This window comes from Carassius auratus, unplaced genomic scaffold (assembly GCF_003368295.1).
Source record: "Carassius auratus strain Wakin unplaced genomic scaffold, ASM336829v1 scaf_tig00214237, whole genome shotgun sequence".
Taxonomy (NCBI): Eukaryota; Metazoa; Chordata; class Actinopteri; order Cypriniformes; family Cyprinidae; genus Carassius; species Carassius auratus.
In genome coordinates, this window is record NW_020527572.1 from 279,873 (window position 1) to 304,919 (window position 25,047).

At 36.1% G+C, this 25,047-nt stretch overlaps 5 protein-coding genes and 1 pseudogene across 7 annotated transcripts; 2 read left to right on the forward strand and 4 right to left on the reverse strand.

Moving 5' to 3' along the window:
• Window positions 1–2,093: 2,093 nt before the first annotated feature.
• Window positions 2,094–3,069, reverse strand: LOC113091599 (forkhead box protein H1-like; annotated as a pseudogene).
• Window positions 3,070–5,403: 2,334 nt separating this feature from the next.
• LOC113091596 (forkhead box protein H1-like) lies at window positions 5,404–7,481 on the reverse strand. The gene is made up of 3 exons (XM_026257172.1): window positions 6,314–7,481; window positions 6,129–6,224; window positions 5,404–6,012 (listed from the first exon to the last, which is right to left on the reverse strand). Exons 1-3 carry the CDS (start codon window positions 6,467–6,469, stop codon window positions 5,482–5,484), a joined length of 783 nt encoding a protein of 260 aa, XP_026112957.1. The 5' UTR covers window positions 6,470–7,481; the 3' UTR covers window positions 5,404–5,481.
• A 321-nt stretch (window positions 7,482–7,802) lies between these two features.
• ntaq1 (N-terminal glutamine amidase 1) lies at window positions 7,803–9,514 on the forward strand. 2 transcript variants are annotated; one of them, XM_026257157.1, is made up of 6 exons: window positions 7,803–8,132; window positions 8,245–8,344; window positions 8,429–8,479; window positions 8,577–8,725; window positions 8,813–8,937; window positions 9,165–9,514. In XM_026257157.1, exons 1-6 carry the CDS (start codon window positions 8,068–8,070, stop codon window positions 9,266–9,268), a joined length of 594 nt encoding a protein of 197 aa, XP_026112942.1. In that variant the 5' UTR covers window positions 7,803–8,067; the 3' UTR covers window positions 9,269–9,514. The 2 variants fall into 2 exon arrangements, with proteins under 2 accessions (XP_026112942.1, XP_026112941.1); XM_026257156.1 differs by having other exon boundaries at window positions 7,810–8,156; window positions 9,165–9,512.
• LOC113091586 (proteasome subunit alpha type-2-like) lies at window positions 9,514–11,776 on the reverse strand. Its single transcript, XM_026257155.1, has 8 exons — window positions 11,685–11,776; window positions 11,091–11,167; window positions 10,843–10,975; window positions 10,354–10,476; window positions 10,192–10,273; window positions 10,011–10,084; window positions 9,843–9,900; window positions 9,514–9,761 (listed from the first exon to the last, which is right to left on the reverse strand). The coding sequence occupies exons 1-8, from the start codon at window positions 11,723–11,725 to the stop codon at window positions 9,645–9,647; spliced, it is 705 nt and encodes a 234-aa protein (XP_026112940.1). The 5' UTR covers window positions 11,726–11,776; the 3' UTR covers window positions 9,514–9,644.
• Window positions 11,777–12,505: 729 nt separating this feature from the next.
• LOC113091582 (zinc finger protein 706-like) lies at window positions 12,506–15,120 on the forward strand. 2 transcript variants are annotated; one of them, XM_026257146.1, is made up of 4 exons: window positions 12,506–12,595; window positions 14,352–14,494; window positions 14,589–14,719; window positions 14,787–15,120. In XM_026257146.1, exons 2-3 carry the CDS (start codon window positions 14,360–14,362, stop codon window positions 14,682–14,684), a joined length of 231 nt encoding a protein of 76 aa, XP_026112931.1. In that variant the 5' UTR covers window positions 12,506–12,595; window positions 14,352–14,359; the 3' UTR covers window positions 14,685–14,719; window positions 14,787–15,120. The 2 variants fall into 2 exon arrangements, with proteins under 2 accessions (XP_026112931.1, XP_026112930.1); XM_026257145.1 differs by having other exon boundaries at window positions 14,816–15,120.
• Window positions 15,121–16,126: 1,006 nt separating this feature from the next.
• LOC113091581 (bone morphogenetic protein 8A-like) lies at window positions 16,127–24,119 on the reverse strand. Its single transcript, XM_026257144.1, has 7 exons — window positions 22,637–24,119; window positions 19,029–19,221; window positions 18,691–18,839; window positions 17,831–18,022; window positions 17,657–17,736; window positions 17,186–17,296; window positions 16,127–17,087 (listed from the first exon to the last, which is right to left on the reverse strand). Exons 1-7 carry the CDS (start codon window positions 23,130–23,132, stop codon window positions 16,938–16,940), a joined length of 1,371 nt encoding a protein of 456 aa, XP_026112929.1. The 5' UTR covers window positions 23,133–24,119; the 3' UTR covers window positions 16,127–16,937.
• Between the last annotated feature and the right edge of the window lie 928 nt (window positions 24,120–25,047).

Consider the following 25,047-nt stretch of genomic DNA (forward strand, 5'->3'; position numbering starts at 1 on the left):
AAACTCTTAATTAAAGTCTAAAAAGTTCACTGTATGAAGCTTGAAAAAGAGAACAAAATGCTTTATCAATACGAAAAATACTATTTTTAACTATTGTTTTCATCACTGGTTCTGTAATGTATTCATTATGAGCTTATAAATAAAACAAAGTTACATCTTCTGCAAAAATCAAACCACTGCAAAGTCTAATCACTGATCCAGGGACCATATCTGTGTGTGTGGGGGATAAAGAGTTAACGAGGTGAGTCCTTGTGCATGATGGAGAACTGCAGTGTTATCCTCAAACAATCCTGTAAAACAGAAATATTACATTACATTCAACTTATACATTACACTGTGTTTTGTTTAGACCATAAAAGCAGCCTCTGTAAAGATGCTGTAAAATTAAATGTTAAATGAATCCATTATTGAAAGCAAGTAATTAATAACAAGCTATAGTCATATGAATTCTTTTGATAGTGTCAGATGAGACCGTCCTGGGGCTTGTACAATATCATACAAGTGTTAAACTGGATTATTAAGACTGTGATGTGTTTAGTACAGTATGTGAAATATTGATAATTAGATATTAAAAATCTCTTTAAACACATAAGTGTCCCATAAGGCAGTGGCTCCCAATCCTGGTCCTGGAGAACCCCAACACTGCACATTTGAGATGTCTCCCTGATCAAACACACCTGATTCAACTCATCAGCTCATCAGTGAAGACTCCAAGGCAGATAAGAGAGACGCCAAAACCGTGCAGTGCTGGGGTTCTCCAGGATCAGGATTGGGAAACACAGTCATCAGGTCATGAAAAGTTCGACACACACTCGTGGTCATCATGCTCACTCGAACACTAGGCCAAATACAGGAAAGACTTCAAATAAGTAATCAAGTGGTCAAGTGAAAAGATGGCAAGTGTGGGTATTTGGACAGTGCAACAGTTTAAGAAACAACAAATGCTGTACAAATTATAACAGCAGGAATTTTTGATAAAAGAGACAAACTATCACAGACTTACTGCTGCAAATATCTGCCTCCGCAGCTTTCTGTGTTCTCCATTTCTGAAGGAATCCCTCTCCAGAAACACCACTGGGCTGACTGCCTTTACGTCTTTTCAGCTAAAAATATAAATAATAAAAAAGGGGAGAGAAAATAAAATTGAATTATATACAGAATGTTAATAATGATCTGTGAGCAAAATATTTATATATATATATATATATATATATATATATATATATATATATATAAACTGATATGAATGAACTGCAAGATGGAAAAATACATGTTTTATTATTTATTTTTAATTTGATTTTTTTTTTTTTTGGATTCACATTAAAAGGTATTAAAAGCATGGTACAGAACACATGATTACTGTGATATCTGTCATATAAAAGCACATAAAAACACTAGCATTACAGTGATACAAACATAGCTGGTTTGGTGATTATTGTATTGTTGTATTGATTATTAATATATCATAGTAAAACTACAGTTACAGTTACTAATGTCCCATTTACTGTGTTTTAACTTCACATTTCATTTATTACTATTGTGTCGTGATTACCATGATTTTACTACAAATACAACTTACATCATTGATCCTGAAATTAATAATAATATAAAACGGATCGAAGGTCTATGGCACGTCACGTGACAGATAGAGTTTAATCACACTAATTAGCAGCTGTGTTCATTTATTTAAACGCAATGAAACTCAAAGACAGCCGCGGATGACCGATATAATACAGCGATTAAACATATGGCACTAATCTGATTAATAAAGAAGACAGAATACATTTGATAAAAGGCATTAAAAGAGCGTATATACGACTACTCACCCAAACTGTGGAACTGATAGCAAGTATCGCGCGATGTATGCTGAATGAGACTTCTTGAACGTGATTTCATAGCGATAAACATCTCATGTCCTCGTGTCGAATTCTGACGCCAAAAGTTTCCCACTGAAAGCAATGAAGGTCGTAGTGCTTCGATAGTCGACGCCGAGAGGCACATTTGGCGTCATAAAAGTGACGCTAGGGGCGCTTGACCATGCTTCGGTTTTTGACGCCTTTGGAGTGAGAATGGGTTGCAGCTTCATATTCATAAATGTGTTTTCTCTTGTTTGTTCCTCGCTGTGTGTCTGTGTAGTGTGGATGCTCCTCCTTCACGCTCGCTCTTCAATAGTGATTCTATGGAAAAGGGGCCTGTAAATTTGGTCTCACTTTTGTTTTCTGTGACCTTGCAGGCTGGAATAAGAGGCTCAGGAGCATGAGATTTGTTTCCACACTCCTTCACCTGCTGTGTCTGAATCGACAGGCCAGGCAATATGTTGATTAGATATTTGAAATGTCTGCGAAACATTTTCGGAGTAATGCTATTTTCATCCACTTTCCAGAAGTTATTTTTAGGGTTTGGATAATTCGGATCGACTGGCACCTATCAATAAAACAAACACCAATAGAACAGACTGTTACTAACATTAGCCAATGAGCGTGAATTGTAGGCTAATCCTTTGCTTCAAAATTAAAATTGACTAAATTTAATAAACTCACCTTTACAAAACACCTATTTGATGAAAGACAGACTCTGATGTTGTTCTCAACGCATTTTTTGTTTCCGAGGACAAATGGTTCCAGCTTTTTCATTATCTGCACAAAGGGAACATGTTAGAAATGTAAAACAAGGCCGCAAAGTCTTATATTTAGCAGATGTACGACTTTTTAGTTGATTGTGTTACCTGTTTGAATGTGAGCATCTTGTCTGGTGAATCTTGAATGGCATAAGCAACAAGTCCGATGTAAGTTCCTGAAATGTATCTTTTGTAACTCCCTCTCGGAGCTCTTGACCTTTCTGCGCGTGCTCCGCTGAGTCCTCCGTTCTCGATGTTAGTCATGATGAGCTCCTGGTCCACACCACACCACACTGAACACTGAGAAGATCAGACCCCATTTATACCCATGCTGTAGCTCTCAATGGCTCTAAAGATGCTGCATTCCATTAAGTGCTGTTCATATAAACGAGGTGATAATGGCGGGGTGGTTTCTTAAGCTATTCCTCTAAAAAAACATTCATTGGCAGTTGCAACAAGAATGAGTTTAACTGTTGATTTATATTGTTTTTAAGAAATAGCTGTCTAAAACATAGGGCCGATTTTGTTTTATACAAATGAGTTAACCATTCACGGTGCAAATAATAAATGCACCAGTGCAAATGGTGGAATAGCCTATTTTCACCCAAATTAAACTCACCCATAGTGTAAAGTTAGTACACAAAAAACTGAAGCCTTTACGTTATTTAGTTTAATGAAGTAAAAATAAAGAAGACAACTTCTGATGAATGTATTTTAACAAATGGAGAATTAATAGGGGCTTTATTTGTACTTTTAAACTCTATGTGCCTTGAATATTTCAACCACAGATGACCCGTCGTCACAGAGATGTTTTTAGCCTAACAAATGTTACCTATATTTAAATTAGTTAGCCTAAATAAAATGGGAATAAATAATGTAAATGATCTAATTATGTATCAAATGTCTGTCTTTATAAAAAGCCATGCGCGTTTCCGCTGCAGTAAACAAACAAACAACAATTTCTGACTTTTCTATATAAGCTTGCAATTCTGAGCAAAAAGTCTGAATTGTGATCTATAAATGGATGCTCGTAATTGTTCTTTAGTTGCTTTAATGCTTAAATAGATTTACATCCAACCTGTCCATTTACCGCCTCCCCGTGGCAAATGCGAAAATAAACCTTGTGGCGCAAACATGCTTTTCACGGGAAAGTCTCTCCACTATTATGTGAGCATTATCTCGGATGATGTGCAAATCACTGATTTACTGATCGACCTGTTTTGCTTGACGAGAACAAACATTATGTTAATGCTAATGTAACCTATGTGAACTACATTGTATTCTGAGATCTCTCTTTCTGAAATGTTTTGTGAATGTTTGGGATTGATTTAGGTTCACCTAGCCTAACAAATAAAGACATCAAGACTATAGGTTATATAAAATGTGTAGACTCATATGGGTCCTTTCGGTGTGCTCCAAATATTGCCTGTGATAAATAGTGATATTCGATAAATTACGTGTGTGTGTGTGTATGTGTTTGAGTATATATATATATATATATATATATATATATATATATATATATATATATATATATATATAGTCAAATCCAACTTTATTCAGACACCTTAAACATTTCACATATTATCACAATTTATTCGCTATAGTTTATAAATTTGTTAATCAAATATATAAACGAAGTTTAATTATAGTTAAACTGTGTCAGAACAAATTCATCTTGATAATGTAAGTTAACACTGAAGCAAAACACGATCAGGTCAAAGTTTCTGAATAACCTTGGGTCCCATCAATTTTACTTGTACACTCTTAAAAATAATGGTTCTAACAGTACCAGAAAAAGTTATCCAGGTTGTACCAATAGCAGAACCATTTTTAGTGCTGATTAGAACCAGTTTTTATATGGTTCCATAAAGAACCATGCATTGAAAATGCTATTATGTTATTTGTATGCTATTTATTAATATTGTTTTTACTCCTCTGCCTGCAATATCAAGAAGTGTCTGTTTGGGTTTTACATTAAAACAAAAAAGTTTCAATTAGGTACATTTATTTTTTAATGACGTGGATTTGTTGCAAATTATTATTCATTAGAATACATTAATAAATGACAATTGGCATTGAACATAATTACCTAAAGAAATAAAACTAAATAGAAACTTAAAATAGTGAAATAAAGACCAAGTTTCAGTGAAATTCTGAGTTTTCATAATCTTATGATGCCTGTAAGTCCATCTTTATCTGTATTTTGGTGTGATTGATTGGCTGTTTCTCTGCAAATGATGAGGTTGATGTAACAGCATCTGAAATAAACAACTGAGTTCAGAGTTACAGTGTGTCTCCCTTCTATTTGTTTTTTCCAAATTTGTATTTATATTTAAATATGAAATTATTTATCTGTGGAGAGTGTGTTGACAGGCTGTGTAACATTTGTTGGATCACTAAAGCCCAGAAACTCAGTAATGAGGTGCTTTGACAGTTACAGATTTGAAAAACAAAAGGGCGGGAATAAAGAAACCTAAACTCTGACACAAAAAAACATTTTAACATTCAAAGGGTTCTTCTGGATGCTATGGTTCTAAATAGAACTGGTTCTAGATGTAAAGAACTTTTAAAGAACCATCTTTTTTTAGAGTGTAGTCCACTGTATGAAGACTTTTTGGCATAATGCTGTCCTCATCTGGGCTACAGAAATTAACTAACGTTACATTGTACAGCACCCACTAGTAAACAAAAAAGATATCAAAATGATATAGATTTCTGAATAATTTTTGTTTCAGCTGATAAGTTATCTGTAATCAAAGTAAACAAACAGTGTGTGGGGGTAAGATATTGTTTTTATTTAAAAAACAACAACAAAAATGAAGTGCGATTACATCATATTTACATGTGGTCATTCTAGCTGTTTACCACCTGAAATATCTAATATCATACATTGAAGGAGAGCTGAAGAGAACTCGTGGATCATATGTGACATGTGGAGGAGGAAATCGTCCGAACTGAGGTCCTGAAGAGAGACGAGGTCTTTTCACTGGGGCCAGTTCACATCCTACTGCTGAAACTGGGTAATAATACCTCACAGCTTCATATTCATAAATGTGTTTTCTCTTGTTTGTTCCTCGCTGTGTGTCTGTGTAGTGTGGATGCTCCTCCAAACGCTTCACATCACGCTCGCTCTTCAATAGTGATTCTATGGAAAAGGGGCCTGTAAATTTGCTCTCACTTTTGTTTTCTGTGACCTTGCAGGCTGGAATAAGAGGCTCAGGAGCATAAGATTTGTTTCCACACTCCTTCACCTGCTGTGTCTGAATCGACAGGCCAGGCAATATGTTGATTAGATATTTGAAATGTCGGCGAAACATTTTTGGAGTAATGCCATTTTCATCCACTTTCCAGAAGTTCTTTTTAGGGTTTGGATAATTCGGATCGACTGGCACCTATCAATAAAACAAACACCAATAGAACAGACTGTTACTAACATTAGCCAATGCGCGTGAATTGTAGGCTAATCCTTTGCTTCAAAATTAAAATTGACTAAATTTAATAAACTCACCTTTACAAAACACCTATTTGATGAAAGACAGACTCTGATGTTGTTCTCAACGCATTTTTTGTTTCCGAGGACAAATGGTTCCAGCTTTTTCATTATCTGCACAAAGGGAACATGTTAGAAATGTAAAACAAGGCCGCAAAGTCTTATATTTAGCAGATGTACGACTTTTTAGTTGATTGTGTTACCTGTTTGAATGTGAGCATCTTGTCTGGTGAATCTTGAATGGCATAAGCAACAAGTCCGATGTAAGTTCCTGAAATGTATCTTTTGTAACTCCCTCTCGGAGCTCTTGACCTTTCTGCGCGTGCTCCGCTGAGTCCTCCGTTCTCGATGTTAGTCATGATGAGCTCCTGGTCCACACCACACCACACTGAACACTGAGAAGATCAGACCCCATTTATACCCATGCTGTAGCTCTCAATGGCTCTAAAGATGCTGCATTCCATTAAGTGCTGTTCATATAAACGAGGTGATAATGGCGGGGTGGTTTCTTAAGCTATTCCTCTAAAAAAAAAAAATACATTCATTGGCAGTTGCAACAAGAATGAGGTTAATTGTTGATTTATATAGTTTTTAAAAAATAGCTGTCTAAAACATCGGGCCGATTTTGTTTTATACAAACGAGTTAACCATTCAAGGTGCAAATAATAAATGCACCAGGGCAAATGGTGGAATGTAGCCCATTTTCACCCTAAATTAAACACACCCATATATATAGTGTAAAGTTAATTAAGTACACAAAAAGACTGAAGCCTTTACGTTATTTAGTTTAATGAAGTAAAAATAAAGAAGACAAATTTTGAGTAATGTATTTTAGCAAATGGAGAATTGTTATAGGGAATTTGTAGGCTACTTTTAAACCCTGTGCCTTGAATATTTCAACCAGAGATGACCCACCACAGAGATGTTTATAGGCTAACAAATTTTAGCTATATTTAAATTAGTTGAATAAAATGTGAATAAATAACTAATTATGTATCAGATGCGTGTCTTTATAAAAGCTCACATCACGCGTTTCCGCAGCAGGAAACAAACAAACAATTCCGAGCAAAAAGGTCTGAATTGTGAGCTATAAAACTGCGCGAAAAAAAGTTTCAAAAGTTTGTATTTTTCATGTTTCTAAAAGTCTCACTAAAGCTCAATTTATTGGATCAAAATAGTCATACAGTAGGTACAATTATGACATATTATTTCAATTTAGCAATGTTATGTTAATTCTAAAATATAATTTATTCCAGTGACATAAAGCTGAATTTTCCACATTATCTTAAGTGTAACATGATCCTTCAGAAATCATTGTATGATGATTTACTGCTAAAGAAACATTTATTATGATTATCTGATTAGGCTATACATTTTTCTTGCTGCTAAACATTTTTATGGAAACCTTAAAACATTCTAGATTCATTTAATATGAAGTTTAAACGAACAATGTATTACCTAATATAATCGGTCACTTTAAAAAAAAATAGACTATTAGTTAGATTTAGTAATAATAATAATAATAATAATAATAATAATAATGTATTACTGACCACAAACTTTTAAACAATGTAAATAATCTAGTCTAAATAATAAGAGAAACAGATCCTTGTTGTGAAAATGTAGAATTGGGTTGGTTTAACCCATTAAACGTTTTAATTTGAAACTGAAAGAGATCTCTAATTGTACATTATCTTTCGCTAACGTGTTTTATAATCGTGCTTTTAAACTAGCAATTCGTTCAACAATTATAGTGATAATCGTGCACATTACTTTCACACGATGACTGAATGTTCGCGCCGGAACGACAAACAGGTCCAAAGTTCCTTACGGACAAAATAAAATGTAACAAACATATACTGTAGGTTTGCAAGTCGAATCGCTTTAGTGTTGTATAAGCTATACTGTTATTTCTTAATGTAGTTATAATCAAAAGACATCATAGTATAGCATGTGAATGGGAAACATGAACGCAGAAAGCACCTCGTCTGAATACAAAATGATCACTCCGTCTAGAAACCAGTGTGTATACACCAGCTGTTACTGGCAAGTGTAACGATGTCACATCAGAAGCTACGCTTTTATTTAATGAACAATATATTTATTATATTTACTTATTAGTTTTTTCTTGCAGTGAGGAGAATGTGTGGAAATTGTGTGAATTTGTCAAGGATCAGGGTACTTGCTCGTTGGATGAAGTGTATGCAGTCTTTATCTCTAATGAAAGAAAAATGGTGAGGCTGATTAATGTCTCTATGCATATATAATAATGATGTTAGTGTGTTGCAAGTTTCTTTATATGTGTAATTTTAATACAGATACCCATCTGGAAGCAAAAGTCCAGTCGAGGGGATCAACCAGTAATCTGGGTAAGAGCAATTTTTAACAAGGAAACATAAGTATTGTTTTTTTTTTTTTTTACTTGACTCTTACTAATATAAGATTTTTGTGTGCACTTGCCTTTAGGATTACCATGTTATTCTTCTACATGTAACTAAACAAGGACAGAGCTATATATATGATTTAGACACCATCCTTCCCTTCCCTTGCTTACTAGATGTATATTCAAAGGAGGCCTTTCGTTCTGATGAACATTTAAAACCTGCTTTCTGGAGGCAAGTCAAGAACTGTCCTGATCTGAACTGTATTTTATCAAAGTTTATAAAACCAGTCATATTAAAGGTTATATGCTGTGTTTTCAGGAAACTTCGTGTCATACCAGGTGACATCTACATGAAAAAGTTTGCTTCTGATCGGTCACACATGAAGGACTCTGAGGGGAACTGGCGTATGCCGCCTCCACCATACCCCTGTTTAGAGACATCAGGTTGTTGTCAAATTTGTGGTCTTTTAATTTGGTACATAATTCTGTAAATTTTGTTACTTGGTGTGTCCTTTTATCTTACACCTTTAACCCTATGATTATTCAGGTTAAAGGATTGTCAAATCTAGCCTAAACCATGAAGATATCGTCAAGTGTAAGATAAAAGGACACACTGAGTAACAATATCATAATTTCTTCTTCCTCTTACACTGTATGTGTTCTTTTCACAGAATCGAAAATGAATCTTGATCACTTCATCTGCATGGATGCTCGGGTGGGATACGGAGAGGTTTACAACCTTTCAGACTTTGTTCAACACTTTGAAGTGAAGTAATTTTTTTCCTTTATGCCAACACTCTGTGTTGAAAAAAAGACATGGACAGAGCCTCAGGGAAAGATCTCATTAGCAAGGACATTACTGTATAGAAGCGGTTCTTGAAATACGTATCTGTAGCCTGTCAAACTTTTTTTTTTTTTTTACTAAGAGAAAGGTTTAGTTCATATACCTTACAAGGTGATTCAAAATTACAGTCAGGTACAAAAATCACAGAAAGAAATGTCAATGAAATAAGCAGGATGTAACATTTGTTAATAATGTATCCTTTTATAAAGAAATCAGTTGCACAGATGTACACGTAATAAAACTGCAACATTCAAATGAATGACCAAACCAAAACAGGAAACAGTGTAAGCAGTTGCAGTGCTGTGGTTTACGCAATTGCTGCCAAGTAATCCTTGACCTCGGCAGGTGACAGTCTGCGAAATCCTGCTTCATTACAGATGCCCACCTCAATGTTTTCCTCTGTCATCTGACCTTCAAAACTTTCCTGAAAGAAAAAATAAAGTGCTATCGATCTTGTTTTGAGCCATGGGATATAGAAAGTTTAGTTACTTCGAGATAAACACACCTTCAAAGTTAAGATGGCAGTGTGTATAGCATCTTCAAGTTCCAGATCTTCATTATATCTGTAATGGAATTGTACAAAGCCATGCTGAAAATCTTTTGCAGAATCTTTTCCATCTTATACACTACAATAAATCAACCTGCATAAGTCAACAAGTTGATTATTTGATACCTTTTTTCAAGAAATGTTTTTCCATTGACATAGCTCTTTCCCATTGCAGTGGCTTTCCAGGCAAAGTATGCTCCCTGTGGGATATCACCATTGAGATGTGAGTTTAGAACATAAATGGTTGCATGTTGAACAGAGAATAAACAGTGATGAAAAGGTTGTGTTTGATATTTATTTGTCGTACCGATGGGTCTGACTGAAATAAGTATGGTCTGTCTTCATCCCAACCGGCAATGAGAAGAGAGACCCCAAATGGCCGCACACCTCTAGAAAACATGACACTAAAATTACTGCAAGAGCTCTCATAAAGTAAGGTATAATAAAAGATAAAAAGAAGTCAATGTACCCTGACTGTGTGTATTCTTGCATAACAGAAGCCACTCTCTGTACCAGCTGGCCTGTGGGGATTGGCTCTTGGTATACCAGGAAATACTGCTGCGCCAGCTTTCTTGCTCTTCTGACCAGAACCCTGTCAAGAGAGATCATTCCCACAATCACTCCCTACAGACCATAGCAGCTTCAGCAGTCAGTCAGATAGCCAAAGGAAGACATTTTGAAGAATGTTGGTAACCTAACATTCTGTTTTTTTTTTGTTTGTTTGTTTGTTTTTTGGTGAATGGAATTTAGAAACCAAAAATATTTGGTTGCCAACATTCTTCAAAATATGTTCTTCAATGTTCCACAGAAGGAAGTAAGTTATATAGGTTTGGAACAGCATGGGGGAAGTAAATAATGACCGGATTTCTATTTATGGGTGTACTATTCCTTTAAGAGTTCAGTTTTTAAAAATGTTCAGCCATCCATTTAAAATAAACACTGCACTGTTATTTAATACCTGTAGTCCGGACCCATTCCACTGTACACCATGCCAATGTGTTTTGTTATGGGCTCGATTTTGTGCACGCTCTGTTCATCATACAGTATGGACTTCTGTTTCTTCTCAGTTGCCAGCACAACTCCATTTGATGCTGCAAAATGACAAAGGGTCCTTCAAAATATATTTATGATTGAAGTGCAGCATACCTCTGAGATGCAAACTCGTCATGAAAAAGGTGACAAAGACTGATCTATATATAAACATACCTTTAATTCCTACCGATGGAGCACCGGCTGCTACAGCTGCCAGAGCATATTCAATCTGCACCAGTTTGCCCGAGGGACTGTGTTGAAAAAATGAATAAAAATGCATTAGTTTTACAGAAATAAATTTGATATGTATCTAAACTGAAGCTAAATGTATAACTTATTTTCGACCAGTTCATTTTAATTTGAAATAATTTTACCATATTTAATTTAAATAATTTCAACTGACAGATTTTTAGCTTTAACAAAAGGTTCATAATAACTTGTACTTTTTATATTAGGTCACTGAATACAAATCACAAACGTTAAGCGGATTGAAAAAAAAGAATAATATTCGCCACAAAATCTGTGCTATATTAAATATGACAATAAATAACTTATGTTAAAAAATAAAGCACTAGAGAAAAATGATCAAAAGTCATAATAGCTCCGTGGTAACTAACATCGTGACACTGCATCTCTGATGTGACACACGATTAAGTACGTGTAACACACATACTGAACAAAACACAACTGTTTTCAGTGAATGCATAGAGCGAAAGATGTATACTGAAATATTACAGCAACCTATCAATCAATAATCGACATAGTTACCTAAATGTTGTGAGAGAAAAACTGTATCCTCGGTCTGCCATTTTTGTCTTTTGCTACGGAAGTACATAAAAACAACTTCCGCCAACTTTTTGTGAACACACTCGTCAAAATAAAAGTTTGTCAAACTGAGCAAATAACAGATTACTCTTTCTGTATCAAGACATTTAATTGTTCCGTACATTGCTGAGTAATACAATTATAATTTATATATAAAACACATTTGATTAAAAACAACTATATTTCTCATATTTCAAAATGTACTTATTATGCAAAGATTCAGAAATATGTAAATGCAATATGTAGATTGTGGCAGAAATTCCCTAGCATTGTGTTCATAGAAATGTATGATTACGGTAGTGAGTACACAAACACACACACACACACACAGATATATATATATATATATATATATATATATATATATATATATATATATATATATATATATATATATATATATATATATATATATATATATATATATGACGACCAGCAGATGGCCTCAGTGCTATTTCGAGCGCTTCGGAATAGAAAATCATTTTTCGAATCAATTTATTTTATTTATTTATTTTTTTACAGATTCAGCTGTTTCTCCCATCACTACGCACAGAGACTAACATATTACAACCAAACATTGCAACATTTATTTAGCCTTGTTCATTTTTGTTTGACAATACTTCAAAACAACTTCAAAACAAAGCGATACTTAAATACAATTAAAATAAACAAATAAGTAAAAGTACTCAATCGACTTATCCATCTCGGGCCTGAACAGGATAATTTATTCAAATCATCATCATCTTATCAATTTGAGTAGTTGGGGAAAACCTTTATTATGTAACTAAAGTGCTCAGACGGAAGTCACAATTACGTCAGTTGAGCTTCAAGTGCTACCGTATCTTAACGCCGAGGTATTGTCCCTAAATATTGATATGTCTGCCACAATTCACTTTATAAATATCATGTTTGTTGTTTTAAACAGTGTTTCTGCTTAATAATGATGATTAATCTGGGCTGTTTTGTCAACTACACTGTTTAGTTCGGTGTTAAGGCGGACGAGCTAGTGGCTAATGTGCTCTTCGCGGTTTCTTTATTGTTTTTATGTATATATAATGTTATACAAAGGGGGTTCTCTCCCTGGAGAAGACACTTATTGTTCTTTATACATTCCTAAACGCATATTATACCCTAATTATAAATATGCATACGTTTTAAATTTATATCGTTACAATGGTTTATTTTCAGATTCTCCTAAATATTTCATTCGTTTAAATCAGATAACGTTTAGTTATCGCTTATTTAGGCATATTTTAAAGGGTTAATTCCACCAAATCTGAACATTCTGTCATCATTTACTCATCTACAGTCATGGCCGAAAGTTTTACATAAATGTTGTGTTTTGTAATGTTTGCTGCTTACACGGTTGTTGTGTTCATTAACATTGATTCTAGATGATCGTGTAGAGAGATCAGATGCCTTTGAAATAGTTACCAAAAGCTTTATTGGCCTTTATTAACTTCGTAAATTGTATCCGGACACAAAATTACCAGCTAACATTATTTGACTAATCATGTCAGCACATGTGAAAGTGTGAATGAGTACTATTAAGGTAAAATCAATATTATGCTAATTAGTTTATAAGAACAAACTGATTGCTATAAAAGGAGGGAAGAAGCGCTTCCAGTCACTGTGTTCTTGTTAGTAAAGGTTAATGCCAAAGAAACGCATGCAGCCATCATTGCTTTGCATCAATATGGCCTCCCATGCAAGGAAAATGCTACAAAAAATATTCCACCTTAAAGAACCATCTTCATCAAGAACTTAAAGGTGAGAGGTTCGGCTGCAGTGAAGAAGTCTTCAGGACGTCCCAGAGTATCCAGCAAGTGCCAGGTCATCTCCTCCTGAGGAGTCAGCTACAGAATCATGTCTCCAGCAGAGAGCTTGCTCAGGAACGGCAGCAGGTCGGTATGAGCATCTGAACGCACAGTGAGTCAAAGACACTTGGACAGCGGCCTGGTGTCAAGAAGAGCAGCAGAACAACGTCAAGAACAGACTGAAATTCTGCAGGAAGCATAAAAAATATTGGACAACAGAAGACTGGTGCAGAGTTATTCTCTCCGATGAAGCCCCCTTCAGACTGTTTGGGACATCAGGAAAAATAATTTGTTCGATCATTGCATTTATATTTTTGGATCCATGGCTAGTCAACTCCCCGGATCTCAATCCCACAGAGAACCTTGGGTCAGTCCTCAAAAGGCGAGTGGACAAGCAGAAGTCCACAAATTGTGATCAACACCGAGAACTTAGGCAATAATAGATCACCATCAGTCAGGATTTGGCCCAGAAGCTTATACCCAGCATGCCAGAGTGCACTACAGCGTTTATGAAGAACAAGGGTCAACACTCTAAATATTGACTCATATTTTAAAATATTCGTAACATTGCTTTTCAGTATTTCATAGAATAATGTGGAAAAATAATCTACAAATATTTAAGCAGCAAACTTTGCAAAACACCACCAACATTTTTGGCCATGACTGTACATGTTTCAAGCCTTTATGACTTTCCTCAGTCTGTTGCCATTCATTTTATGTACTGAAAGATGCAATGAAAGCTGACGAGGCTGTCCTCTTGAGTGAGTCAATATGCCTGATTCATGCGTTTCAGAGAAGGCCATGGCTCGTGGGCAGCAGAAGATCCAGTCTCAACAGAAGAACGCAAAGAAAGCAGCTGAGAAGAAGAAAGGTCAAGGAGCAGATCAGAAGACTGCAGCCAAAGCAGCGCTGGTCCACACATGTCCTGTCTGCAAGGTGAGGAATTTATGTGACTTAAGGGCACTGGTTTGAGCCGCTGTATCTCAAACTCCTCTCAGCTTCCTAAGATATGTTGTTATTCCTTGTATAGACACAGATGCCAGACCCCAAGACCTTTAAACAGCATTTTGAAAGCAAACACCCAAAATCTCCTATGCCTCCTGAGCTGGTGGATGTTCAAGCCTAAAGGACACAAGAAACCAGCATGGACCTAAAACAGGGGTGAGTCTGATACAGACATCAGAATAAAGCCCCAAATACATGTACACCTGTCAATATGGCTGTGTAGTCATCTCATAATTATGGTCCAATTTTCAGACCCCGAGGAATGAAACCTGATTCGACTTGCTGTATTTCTCAAACATAGACGGTGGACCATGTGGACACAATGACAAGGAGATCTTAGGACAGACTCAAGCACACCAGCACACATATATATTTTTATATTTTTATAAGTGCATATTTCTTCCATCTTTTCAAAGTGTGCTGTGACCTAACCGTCTCATTGCCATGTGCTTAAACTCGCCATATTTATTCACCACTTTCCCAATACCCCATGGCACTTCGTCCCTGTAAAGTAAAAAAAAAATAAATAAATGATTATGTGCTGCAATGTATACAAATTTATGTGTCCTGATCTTTTCGGTGTGAACCAAAATCGAGAGGAGCACCAATGTGTGTATCATTAATCATTAGTACTGACCAGGATTGAGATTGAGATGCATTGATTGACATGCTCAAAATAATCCTAAATGCTGTAAATTTGCACCTGTTCAAGCAGTCAGAATAATATCGGAGTCAGGATCCAAGGACACGTTTTCGTTATTTTTAAGTTTTCAATAAATTTATATGCATATAGTCCATATGTGTGTCATTGTTACTAGAAAGTACATCAAGAGCACAGCTCACTATTGTGAAGAGCTGTAAAAGTAGGCTATCTATTATAGTTATAAAAATGAAAACCGCTTTTTAGCAGCTTTTTTCCATTATGTTTATGAAAGCATAAAGCCAATTTGGTTAACAAATAGCCTACATATTGTATTAAAACTGCATTCAGCATTTTCATTTCTGATTAAACCCTGATACAACAATGGTGTTAGACAATATTGATAAGGATCAGCATGATCGTCTCAGTTTGATGTAACTAACACTGATACTGTTTCACAGAAAAAAACATTCTTACCTGTCCAACAAGAAAGTAGCAATTTGGGCATCACTGTTCCTTTTCTCCATCGTGAAATCTTTTCACATTGTGGATGTTATAGCCAAGTTTAAATTATTTTTTTTTTAGTTGTTCCTTTATTATCTAATCTTCGATTTTGGCATCACCAAACTACACAACACTACTACAGATGCTGCAGCCAATGAGCAGGAGGATTCTCTCTGACATCATTTTAACAAGGTGAAGTCGTCACAAAATGTACTTCAAGGGTAGTTCACCCAAATTAAAAGTTCTCTTATCATTTACTAAAGTTGTTCCAAACCTGTATGAATTTGTTTTCTGTTGCTGAACACAGTTATTTTGAAGTACATGGATAACCAAACAGTTGACGGTAGCCATTGACTTCCATAGTATTTTGTAAATTCTTCAAAATACCTTATTTTGTATTCAACTGAAAAAAAAAAAACAGGTTCTGAATTGACATGAGGGGGAGTAATTGATGCCAGAATCTTCATTGTGAACTATTTCTTTAATGTGTGAAGCTTTTTAACCTGTTAACCTGCACGGGCCAAGAGCGTGTTTAAGCATATCTGTACGTTTAATTACCTTTTGTTTTATAAAAATATTAATCATGAACTCATATTTTGAAAGCTAAAACACTCAAAATTCATGTTCCAAACTTGATTTTGAAATGAATACACCAGAGATTAAAGGGTTAAATACTTAAGGACTGGCCATTTAAATTAGCACCAAGCTACTGACTGCAAAAATAACTAAAATAAAAATGATCCATGTGTGCAGCCTACTCAGACTGAATTTCTGTCTCTTTTCTTCACTTGGGTGTGGGTGGTACAAGTTATTTTAAAAGCTTTTTACCAGTTTTACAAGCAAGAAAAAGTGATGTGAAAGTCAAAGCAATGCAGCTTTGTGAAACATAACATGAAGTCCCTGTCCATTATTACCACATTCCACAATTATACAAACTTTAACAATTCAAATGTAAGACAGCTATACAAAATATCTATTTTATTATAATAATAATTATTATTATAGGATGGATTCCAAACTTAAATCCACTCACAATAAAATTGTGAAAATGATGCTGATTTACCATCATGACACTTCAATAACTATCATTTGTCAATCATTTGGGACAAGTAAGAATGCTCAAATTTGGCTAAATACATTTTGGATCACTGTATATTACAAATGGTGCCTCTTAGTATTATAATATGTGCATTTGTTTCCGTTTAGTTTAAAGCTTGAATATACAATAGGTTATAGACAGCCACAGTTCTTGACCACCATGTTTCGATGTTTCTTGAGAATAACATTGTTGTTGTCGTCATAGAAGAGCACAGAGATGGAACTGAGTTTGGTTGGAGCGCAGCAGGCTTTGGGAACTTCATTTGGTCTTAGAAGATGAACCTGCCAAAAGAGTCAGTACAAAGATTAGTTCATTTCGAAGGATTCTCCTGGCATAGTTCAGAAAATCACAGAGAAATGTCAAAAGTCAGATTACGCACCAGCAGCTGGATCATGGCGTGGTTTGTGGCATTCATACAAGAGCCCAGAGGATAATCACATTCCCCATCACAATAATACGCAGAATAACCTGCAGGGGCTAAAACCCAGTCCTGAAAAAATGATTTAGGAAATTAAATATTTAAACACTCTAACAGTACAGAGACTTCAGTGTTTGCATGTGTTTGTTCAAGATATTAATAGTGTGGATTTTTCAGTGACTCTTTCTGCAGGTTATATCAATGAGCCAGTAGGTGGCAAGAAGTGAGTCACTGAATCGTTCGCCCAATTGATTCATTAAAAACACTTGATTCAGTTAATTCTGCTTTAACTTGATAAGAACTTTTTTAATTGGCAGAGCAAAAAATGTACAGATCAGTTTTCAATACAGTGTCTAAAATGTAAGTGACTTATTATTTAACTTCTTGTTTGTTGTTTGAATGTACAAATGTATGAAAGCCAGGATGTCTCACCTTCCAACCAAGATCGCTGAAGCTGACATAAAGCTCATGTTTCTTACAGGCCTGGCGTCCGCTGCTGGCATGATTTTGGTCTGGAAAAAGTGAGACAATCGCAGCTCAAAAACAAATCATTTCATATGCTCCTTTAAACACAATCTGCCTCTTAAACTGCTTATTGTGGCTCACCAAATATGCCGGGTCTGTTTGGGTGAGGCAGATCATACTTGGGCTTTTTCTTGCGTTGATTGTTGTGTCTCAGAGCACGGGGTGGACGGCAAGGGGCTTGACTGGCTCTGAAGAACGTCACCATAAAAGGCTGTTTAGAGCGCGGCCCGCGCCGACCCACCAGACCCACCCATGCGGCTGACAACGACCGGTCTGTGAAAACAAGATTTCAGCATTTTACCAAATGATCTATGACACGGAACGTGGTTTGCTTCAATAGGTCAAAGCTTTGCCAAGATACAGACCAAATGTTTGTTGCTTGTTAGAGCAGAATTCAGTACCAGTTGGTTGCAAAAACCAAAAACTCCTTCAGTAAATTTTGAGACTTGGTCTAAAGATAAATCAGACAAGATTTGAAGTAGCAGTTGCAGGAAAATGTTTAACAACACATTTTAGATTTTTTTTTTTATGCAGTTGGCAGATGCTTTCATCCAAAGCTACTTGTGTACATTGTATTCAAGGTATTTAATTGAATTCAGATTACAGCTTGATACACACTGATAGCATCTGATAGTGCTCTACTGTTCAAACAAACTGAGATTGAAAACTAAAATTAAAAACGCCAAGTTAAATAAAGTTAGATGGAGCAATTAAGGCAAAATATTTTTTTTTTTAGAGTCAAGACCAAAAAAAGTGTATTTATTAATATTTTAATAGTAATTTTTAATTTCGTATATTAAAAATAAATGCAACATTATATATTATCTTTATTTTTTATTTCTTTATTTTAATCAAATGTGTCAGACCTGTAGTCAGGAGCACATTGCAATGATGCTATCCGTGCTATTTAGCCCCCATGCTGCACATAAGAAATAGCTCACCCTCCTCAGTTTCCACATAAAGGCGGATGCCCAGGTTGCTCCGAGGGTGGAGAAGCCAGCGATTGCTCGCAGAAGTCACATCAAATGCCAGCCAACCCTCTTGCCCCACCGGCACAGACTGCATGTCCAGCAACACCAGCTCAGGCTCCCTGTCAAACCACAAGATCTTAATGTCCTTTCCATTATAATGACTGATGATGGATCTCACTGATGAATGCACAAAAACTACCAAAAAGTATTTAATGTCAAGGAGTTTTGCTTCCTAAACACCAAAATCAAATGCTATCTAGTTTCTGAATCAGATTCCATATCACTAAATGATCATATATGTTTATAACCTGTGTCTTTTCTCCCTCTGGATTTCATAGACAGAGATATGGAGGGTGCGGTTCGCTCGCCAACCCACGGTAAGAGTTTTATAGATGCGAAACTCGGCAGCGGTGACCGTCTCTCCCTGAGGAAGCGGAGTGAGATCGAAGCGGAACTCCTTCCAGTACGGCCGAGGCTGCAGCAGATCCTTCTCCTGCTCCACTGCGGTCAGAGACAGAATTAAACAACAACAACAACAACTACCACAGAGGAGCGTGTGTGTTGAGTGAGTGTGAAGACACTTGAGACATGTTGGAGGGCTGATTGGCAGAAGAAGACGGGGGAACAAAAAATGGAACATTAGTTGTGGTGGAGATCGGACTGACACCCCCAGCCGGGGCTAATTAGAGGCGTTGTGGAGCTGCTGCAGCTCAGCGCACCACCACTAATTACAGTCCAGTGCTGTATTTTTAGAGGAGTACCCAACCGTATTTTCATCCACTTCATCTCATCTTTTCTCTGCCTTTCAGTGGGGCCTGTAATTCCCCACAGCTGTGTGCCCACTACAACATCACATGGCCTGCGTGATCTGGACTGGCCTTTGTAGATACACAATAATCAAGATTTACATTTAGAAAAGCAAAGAGAAATGTAAAACACTATATTAAAGACAACTGGCGGGAGTAAGAAGAACTTCATGACCTCCAGGCTATGATGCTAGCATGTTGTGAGTGTTTGCAATATGGCCACTATGTGAAAAGTCCATTCTTGTCCATTCTATGGTTCCATGAGGAAACTTTAACATCCATTTTTTTTTTTTCACACTAAAAAAAGACCGTTCACTGAAAAGTTCTTTGGGGTGCCTGAAATTATTCTTCTAGGGAAACGATGTGCAACTACCCTTTTGGAAAACTTTAATTTTAACAGGGAATGCACAAAAGGTTTTTTTTATTTAGTGCTCTGTAAATCAAGCAAAAGTGGTTCTTCTATGGAATTACTATGAAATCCAGCCTTAAGACCTTACAGTATCTCCTGTTTATCGAAAAAAAATATTCAAATGTTCCAAAAAAAAAAAGTTTTTTTTTTCTAGAATTTTAAAATGCTTCCTTGTTATCAGAGCAAAACATCGCCTTTCACAACCTTGAGTCTATTGTAGAACGTGTCTTTACATTATTAAAATGTTCTTCATACTAGTAAAATAAAGACATTTTAAGAATTGTAGCACAAACAGTAAATGCAGTAATGCATTTCATGCTTAGGGTTACAGGTTTGTTTAAATCACTAAGCCAAGTAGGAGCGATTATAATAGTGATGTCTTTAGCAAACACCGCTAGTTACATCTGAGAAAGGGGTGATGCTGACCAATAATAGTGGGGCAGGAAAGACGTAGAAAGAGAAGCAGTAATTGTAAATAGGATGTTAAACTGTTGTTTGTTTCGTGACAGATAAGTATCGTCTGTGTTTGGGCTGAGACAGGAAGAGAAGATGGAGTGATTGTGGGTCTGTCTCAGTGAACAGACTGTATTATCAATACACACCACAAGTCTTGACATCTTAAATTAAATGGCGAATGGCATTGTGTATGAATAACTATCTGGCTTCCAATACAGTATTTTTGTGCTATAAAACAACATTATTTACTGTGGCCCCCAAAAAGACATTAGGACTTAAAATGTCAATTTTTTAGCTAAAATATCAAACCACGTGGCATTAGCAAACAAATTATATTACACTTGTTCTCTTTACTAACCACATATTTTTGCAATGACATTTAAGTCAAGTAGAATTTCTGTGGACATATGGAAGCCTCTTTCCTCTTCAAAAGTAAAAAATAAACTAAAAAAAGAAGTAAATGAAATGACTTATTTACTGTAACTGTGACATTATTTTTTAGTGATTTTGCTTCTTATTTTCAACTTGATCTCACTTGTAAGGCAGGCTTTCATATAAACCAGTGTTGTTACTGTTAACTAAATACATTACAAAATATACATTATTAATTTAAGTAATGCTAAAATAAAACATAAACATTAGATGAAAAACTAATAAAAATAGAAATATTGACTTGGCAACTAACTGAAATAAAATAAGCTGATTTTGAAGTACTAAAACAAAATCTAAAAAACTAAAAAAAACAAATGAAGGCTGAATACAATTTTTAAAACAAAACAAAAGCTAAAACATTAAAATTAAAGTTGAAAATATAAAAATAAAAGCTTATTAAAGATAATCAATAAATAATATATAGTATATATAAATAACACTAAATTAACACTGACATTAAGGGTCGCCGTGATTTTGCCAAGTAAGATCCTTGGTCAGCATTTCTGTCCAAAAATATAGACCTAACCCAATCCCTACCCCTTAACCTAAGCCTTTCCATAATTTATTCCTAAAATCAGAGAAATGATAGGTGAATAACAAGCGTGTATAAGCATCTAACCCTAGTTGTACGCCTAAAACGGACATTTCTTGAAAACTTGTCCCTTAATTCTGATTGGTTGATTGGAATGTTGTTCCAGGACTAACAAGGACATTGATCTATGAACATGTTGTACATGATGAAATCACGTTTAGTTAGAAACATTAAGTTCCAGTTCCAGTTCAACAAACAGAAAGGGTCCAAAATAAAAAAATGTTTTCAGAAAGTTTGTTGTTGCAACACACCTATCAATGTGAAATGTACTAATTGTCTTGTCTTTCTTTTAAAGGAGACATATTATGCCTCTTTTTACATTATGTAATATAAGTCTCTGGTGTCCCCACAATGTGTCTGTGAAGTCTCAGCTCAAAATACCCCACAGATCATTTATTATTTCATTTTGAAAATACCTATTTTGAGTGGAAGCAGAAACGCGCTGTTTTTCGTGCCTTTCTCTTTAAATGCAAATGAGCTGCTGTTCCCCGCCCCCTTTTCCAGATTAGAGCTGCCAGTATTAACCATTACAGATCGTACCTGCTGAAAACATGTGTTTTGATTCGGATTTGCGCTGAAATCATGTGTTTTAAACCATATGATTTTAAACAAGTTAACATTAAAAGCACACAAGTTACAAAAACAGTTGGTTATGTTTGTGAAGGTAAATAGCTGGGAAATAAATCACTTGTTTATTGTAGATATGTGTGGCAGCAGCAATATACATTAATTAAATCAATAGACCCACTTTTCTCTCGTCTCCTCTGAGGCTGGGACTCTAAAGAGTGTTCTGTTCGTCTGTGCAGCCAAAGGCAGAGCAGTTAGCATGTTAGCATGTAATAATGACAACGCTTTGGGTGTAAATATACAGATTAAAGGGTGGTGATATTATAATGAGATCCATTTGACACGTCACCAAGGAAGCAAAATCAGACACGCTTGTTTTCTCAGACGCTTGCAAAAAAAGGCTTACCAAAACAAAATTAATGAGTCAATCTTTTTCATGTTTCCTAGCTTGGTAGATGCACCAGGGACTTGATTATTGCACTTAAAACCTAGAAAAGTCAGATTTTCATAATATGTCACCTTTAAATAAATCTATTCTAAGTCTTATATGTTATGTAAAACAATGACATTTACACATTTTCAAGGGGACGCTGTACAGTAATTCATGTCTTCTGTAAGTGAAGTGTGTTTAACCCTTTTCCAGCTGTCACTTACCCAGGTTGACAAAGCTCATAACCGTGTCGGCCTCGCTGACCACTGTGCCGAGGGGCGGCGTGTGTGTGCTTAAAGTGGGCAGCGCCGCATGACTGACCCCTTCTGGAGTGAAGCCCAAACCCAGTCCATCATCATCCTCAGATGACACAGCATGGTAAAGGTCCAGCATGAAGAGCGGGGCGGAGGAAGGGGGCCGCAGCGGCGGGTGTGGTCTCGGTCGACCAGGTAGTCCCAGAATAGATAAAATCTCCTTCTGCATCTCCTTCTTTTCACGACCACTGAGCCTGCGGAAGCTGGAATGAAGCACTCCTTCCACCTGAGCCCAAACACACAGCAGCATGCAGAGAGGGACGAGGACAGGCAGAGGAAACAAATGCCGCCGGCCTCGGGTTCGGCTGCCACAGCTCTCCATTCTCCCTCTGCTGCGGTGTGAGGACACAAACTCAACCCCGCTCTCTTGTTTGTCCATTGGTGCGGCAGAAGAGCTCTGCTCCATTGTAGCGGTGTGTAAAGATCTTATTTGTCCTTCCAAAACCTCTGGGTGTTAACCCAACGTCGGTCTTCTCTGGAATGGTCTGACTACTGTCTTGAAGTTCAACTCTGAACAACACTCAGACGTCTAAGCCACTCAGATTCCGCAGCAGTCATCGTTATTTGGGAGAGTGCAATGTTTACTGCTACAAGCCACTCAGTTTATTGCTTTTTGACAGTCATTCCTCATGCTTTCATTTTATTTACCAAACCACTGGGCTTCTCCAGTAACCTACAGTGTGCTTACGGAGACGGACGACAAACAATATCCAAGAAACTGGACGAGAAAACAAACAGGTCTTCCTAGAAGCTCAAATCCTTTCAGCGGTGATCTTGGAATTGGACGGACTAAGTACATATGAAATTAAAGTCTTTAGCTAGAGTAAATAAAAGCACAGGGCCATCACAAACATCAGGTTTCAAAGGGTTTTTTCTTCAAAGGTTTCTGGATCAAACACAACACCTGCTACTACTCCTCTTGAGAAGATGAGATTCACAACTCTAAGCTGATGAAATCCTCTGTTTAGATGAAAAACAAAAAGTTACAAAACTCCCTTGCAGTAATCCATTAATATTGAGATCAAAATGCTTCATCCAATGGGTGGAAATAGCCAAGACTCCTGAAAAATCCAAAATTTTCAGTAAGAAAATAATTTGTTCAACAGAATAGTGTTACCGTCCCCAAATGTTGTTCTGAACTGTAAAGTTGCGAGATCTCAGTGAGCTGTGTTATTCTTAGCCTGTGTGCTGCTTGCGTTGAAGGCATAATCTGAACACGGGTGACCTCCTTCCCTCCAAGATGCACGCTTACGCAGAGGGAGTGTTTCCAACAACTGGATCCTCCGCCCTCTCTTCCCAAAACCCTTCTCACCTCAATCTCCATCTACCCTATCAAACAGTCTCATCTTCTACACATACCTCACAAATTGCTGACAATTATCATGTGGTTTGGCATAAAGATGTTCTCAGATGTGACCCAGCCTTTGCACAGTCTAGAAATGAGTTCTTATGGTGACGGCAATATGAAAACTATATTTGTATTCTGTGGTTTCAACCATGGCCAAGGAGTGACATTGTATTATTGAAGATGTGACAAAACCAGTCTTAAATCCCTGGGGTATATTTTTAGCAATAGCCAAAAAAACAGTGTATGGGTCAAAAATATAGATTTTTCTTTTATGCCACAAATCATTAGGATATTAAGTAAAGATCATGTTCCATGAAGATATTTAGTATATTTCCTGCCAGAAATATATTTAAATTTAATTTTGATTATTAATATAGATGGCTAAGAATTCATCTGGACAACTTCAAAGGTGATTTTCTGAGTATTTAGATTTTATTTTTGCACCCTCAGATTCCAGATTTTCAAATAGTTGTATCTCGGCCTAATATTGTACGATCCTAACAAACCATACTCCAGTGGAAAGTTTATTTCTTATTATTTTTGAAAAATCAACACTTAAGACTGGTTTTGTGGTCACACACACACACACACACATATGGTAGGAACCTTGTTTTGCAATTAATATATATATTATGATTTATACAAAATTATATAAAAAATTTTAAAAATTGATATAGATATTGTAAAAGTATTTTATTTTTTTACCTAAAATTAAAAAAAAAATGAACATGCCATTTGTCAATTACACAAACATGCCCATATAAAGGGAGACGTTAATGACGTGTTTTTAATAGGAAAAAAAGTTGTTTGACAAAAACAACTAAAACTGCAAAAAATGAGGGATTATGTGTATTGATCTCAGTTGATTATAAAAATGAAATAACACTGCAGAACTGTGAGATGCCATGAGAACTGGGCTCGGTGGTGTTTGGTGGGAAAGGATGTGAGTGGGTTTAAATATTTGTATATAAAC

What these genes read in the sequence shown, in the direction of transcription:
- LOC113091596 (XM_026257172.1), bottom strand. Translation starts at nt 6,469, where the DNA reads ATGACTAACATCGAGAACGGAGGACTCAGCGGAGCACGCGCAGAAAGG. An exon ending in AGATGCTCACATTCAAACAG is followed by an intron (nt 6,225 to 6,313) that starts GTAACACAATCA and finishes CCCTTTGTGCAG; the next exon opens with ATAATGAAAAAGCTGGAACC. An exon ending in CAAATAGGTGTTTTGTAAAG is followed by an intron (nt 6,013 to 6,128) that starts GTGAGTTTATTA and finishes TTTTATTGATAG; the next exon opens with GTGCCAGTCGATCCGAATTA.
- ntaq1 (XM_026257156.1), top strand. Translation starts at nt 8,068, where the DNA reads ATGGGAAACATGAACGCAGAAAGCACCTCGTCTGAATACAAAATGATC. An exon ending in GGGATCAACCAGTAATCTGG is followed by an intron (nt 8,480 to 8,576) that starts GTAAGAGCAATT and finishes ACTTGCCTTTAG; the next exon opens with GATTACCATGTTATTCTTCT. An exon ending in CCCCTGTTTAGAGACATCAG is followed by an intron (nt 8,938 to 9,164) that starts GTTGTTGTCAAA and finishes TTCTTTTCACAG; the next exon opens with AATCGAAAATGAATCTTGAT.
- LOC113091586 (XM_026257155.1), bottom strand. Translation starts at nt 11,725, where the DNA reads ATGGCAGACCGAGGATACAGTTTTTCTCTCACAACATTTAG. An exon ending in TCCATCGGTAGGAATTAAAG is followed by an intron (nt 10,976 to 11,090) that starts GTATGTTTATAT and finishes GTCATTTTGCAG; the next exon opens with CATCAAATGGAGTTGTGCTG. An exon ending in CAAGAATACACACAGTCAGG is followed by an intron (nt 10,274 to 10,353) that starts GTACATTGACTT and finishes CATGTTTTCTAG; the next exon opens with AGGTGTGCGGCCATTTGGGG.
- LOC113091582 (XM_026257146.1), top strand. Translation starts at nt 14,360, where the DNA reads ATGGCTCGTGGGCAGCAGAAGATCCAGTCTCAACAGAAGAACGCAAAG. An exon ending in ACACATGTCCTGTCTGCAAG is followed by an intron (nt 14,495 to 14,588) that starts GTGAGGAATTTA and finishes TTCCTTGTATAG; the next exon opens with ACACAGATGCCAGACCCCAA.
- LOC113091581 (XM_026257144.1), bottom strand. Translation starts at nt 23,132, where the DNA reads ATGGAGCAGAGCTCTTCTGCCGCACCAATGGACAAACAAGAGAGCGGG. An exon ending in TATGAGCTTTGTCAACCTGG is followed by an intron (nt 19,222 to 22,636) that starts GTAAGTGACAGC and finishes CTCTGACCGCAG; the next exon opens with TGGAGCAGGAGAAGGATCTG. An exon ending in TTATGTGGAAACTGAGGAGG is followed by an intron (nt 18,023 to 18,690) that starts GTGAGCTATTTC and finishes TTGTTTTCACAG; the next exon opens with ACCGGTCGTTGTCAGCCGCA.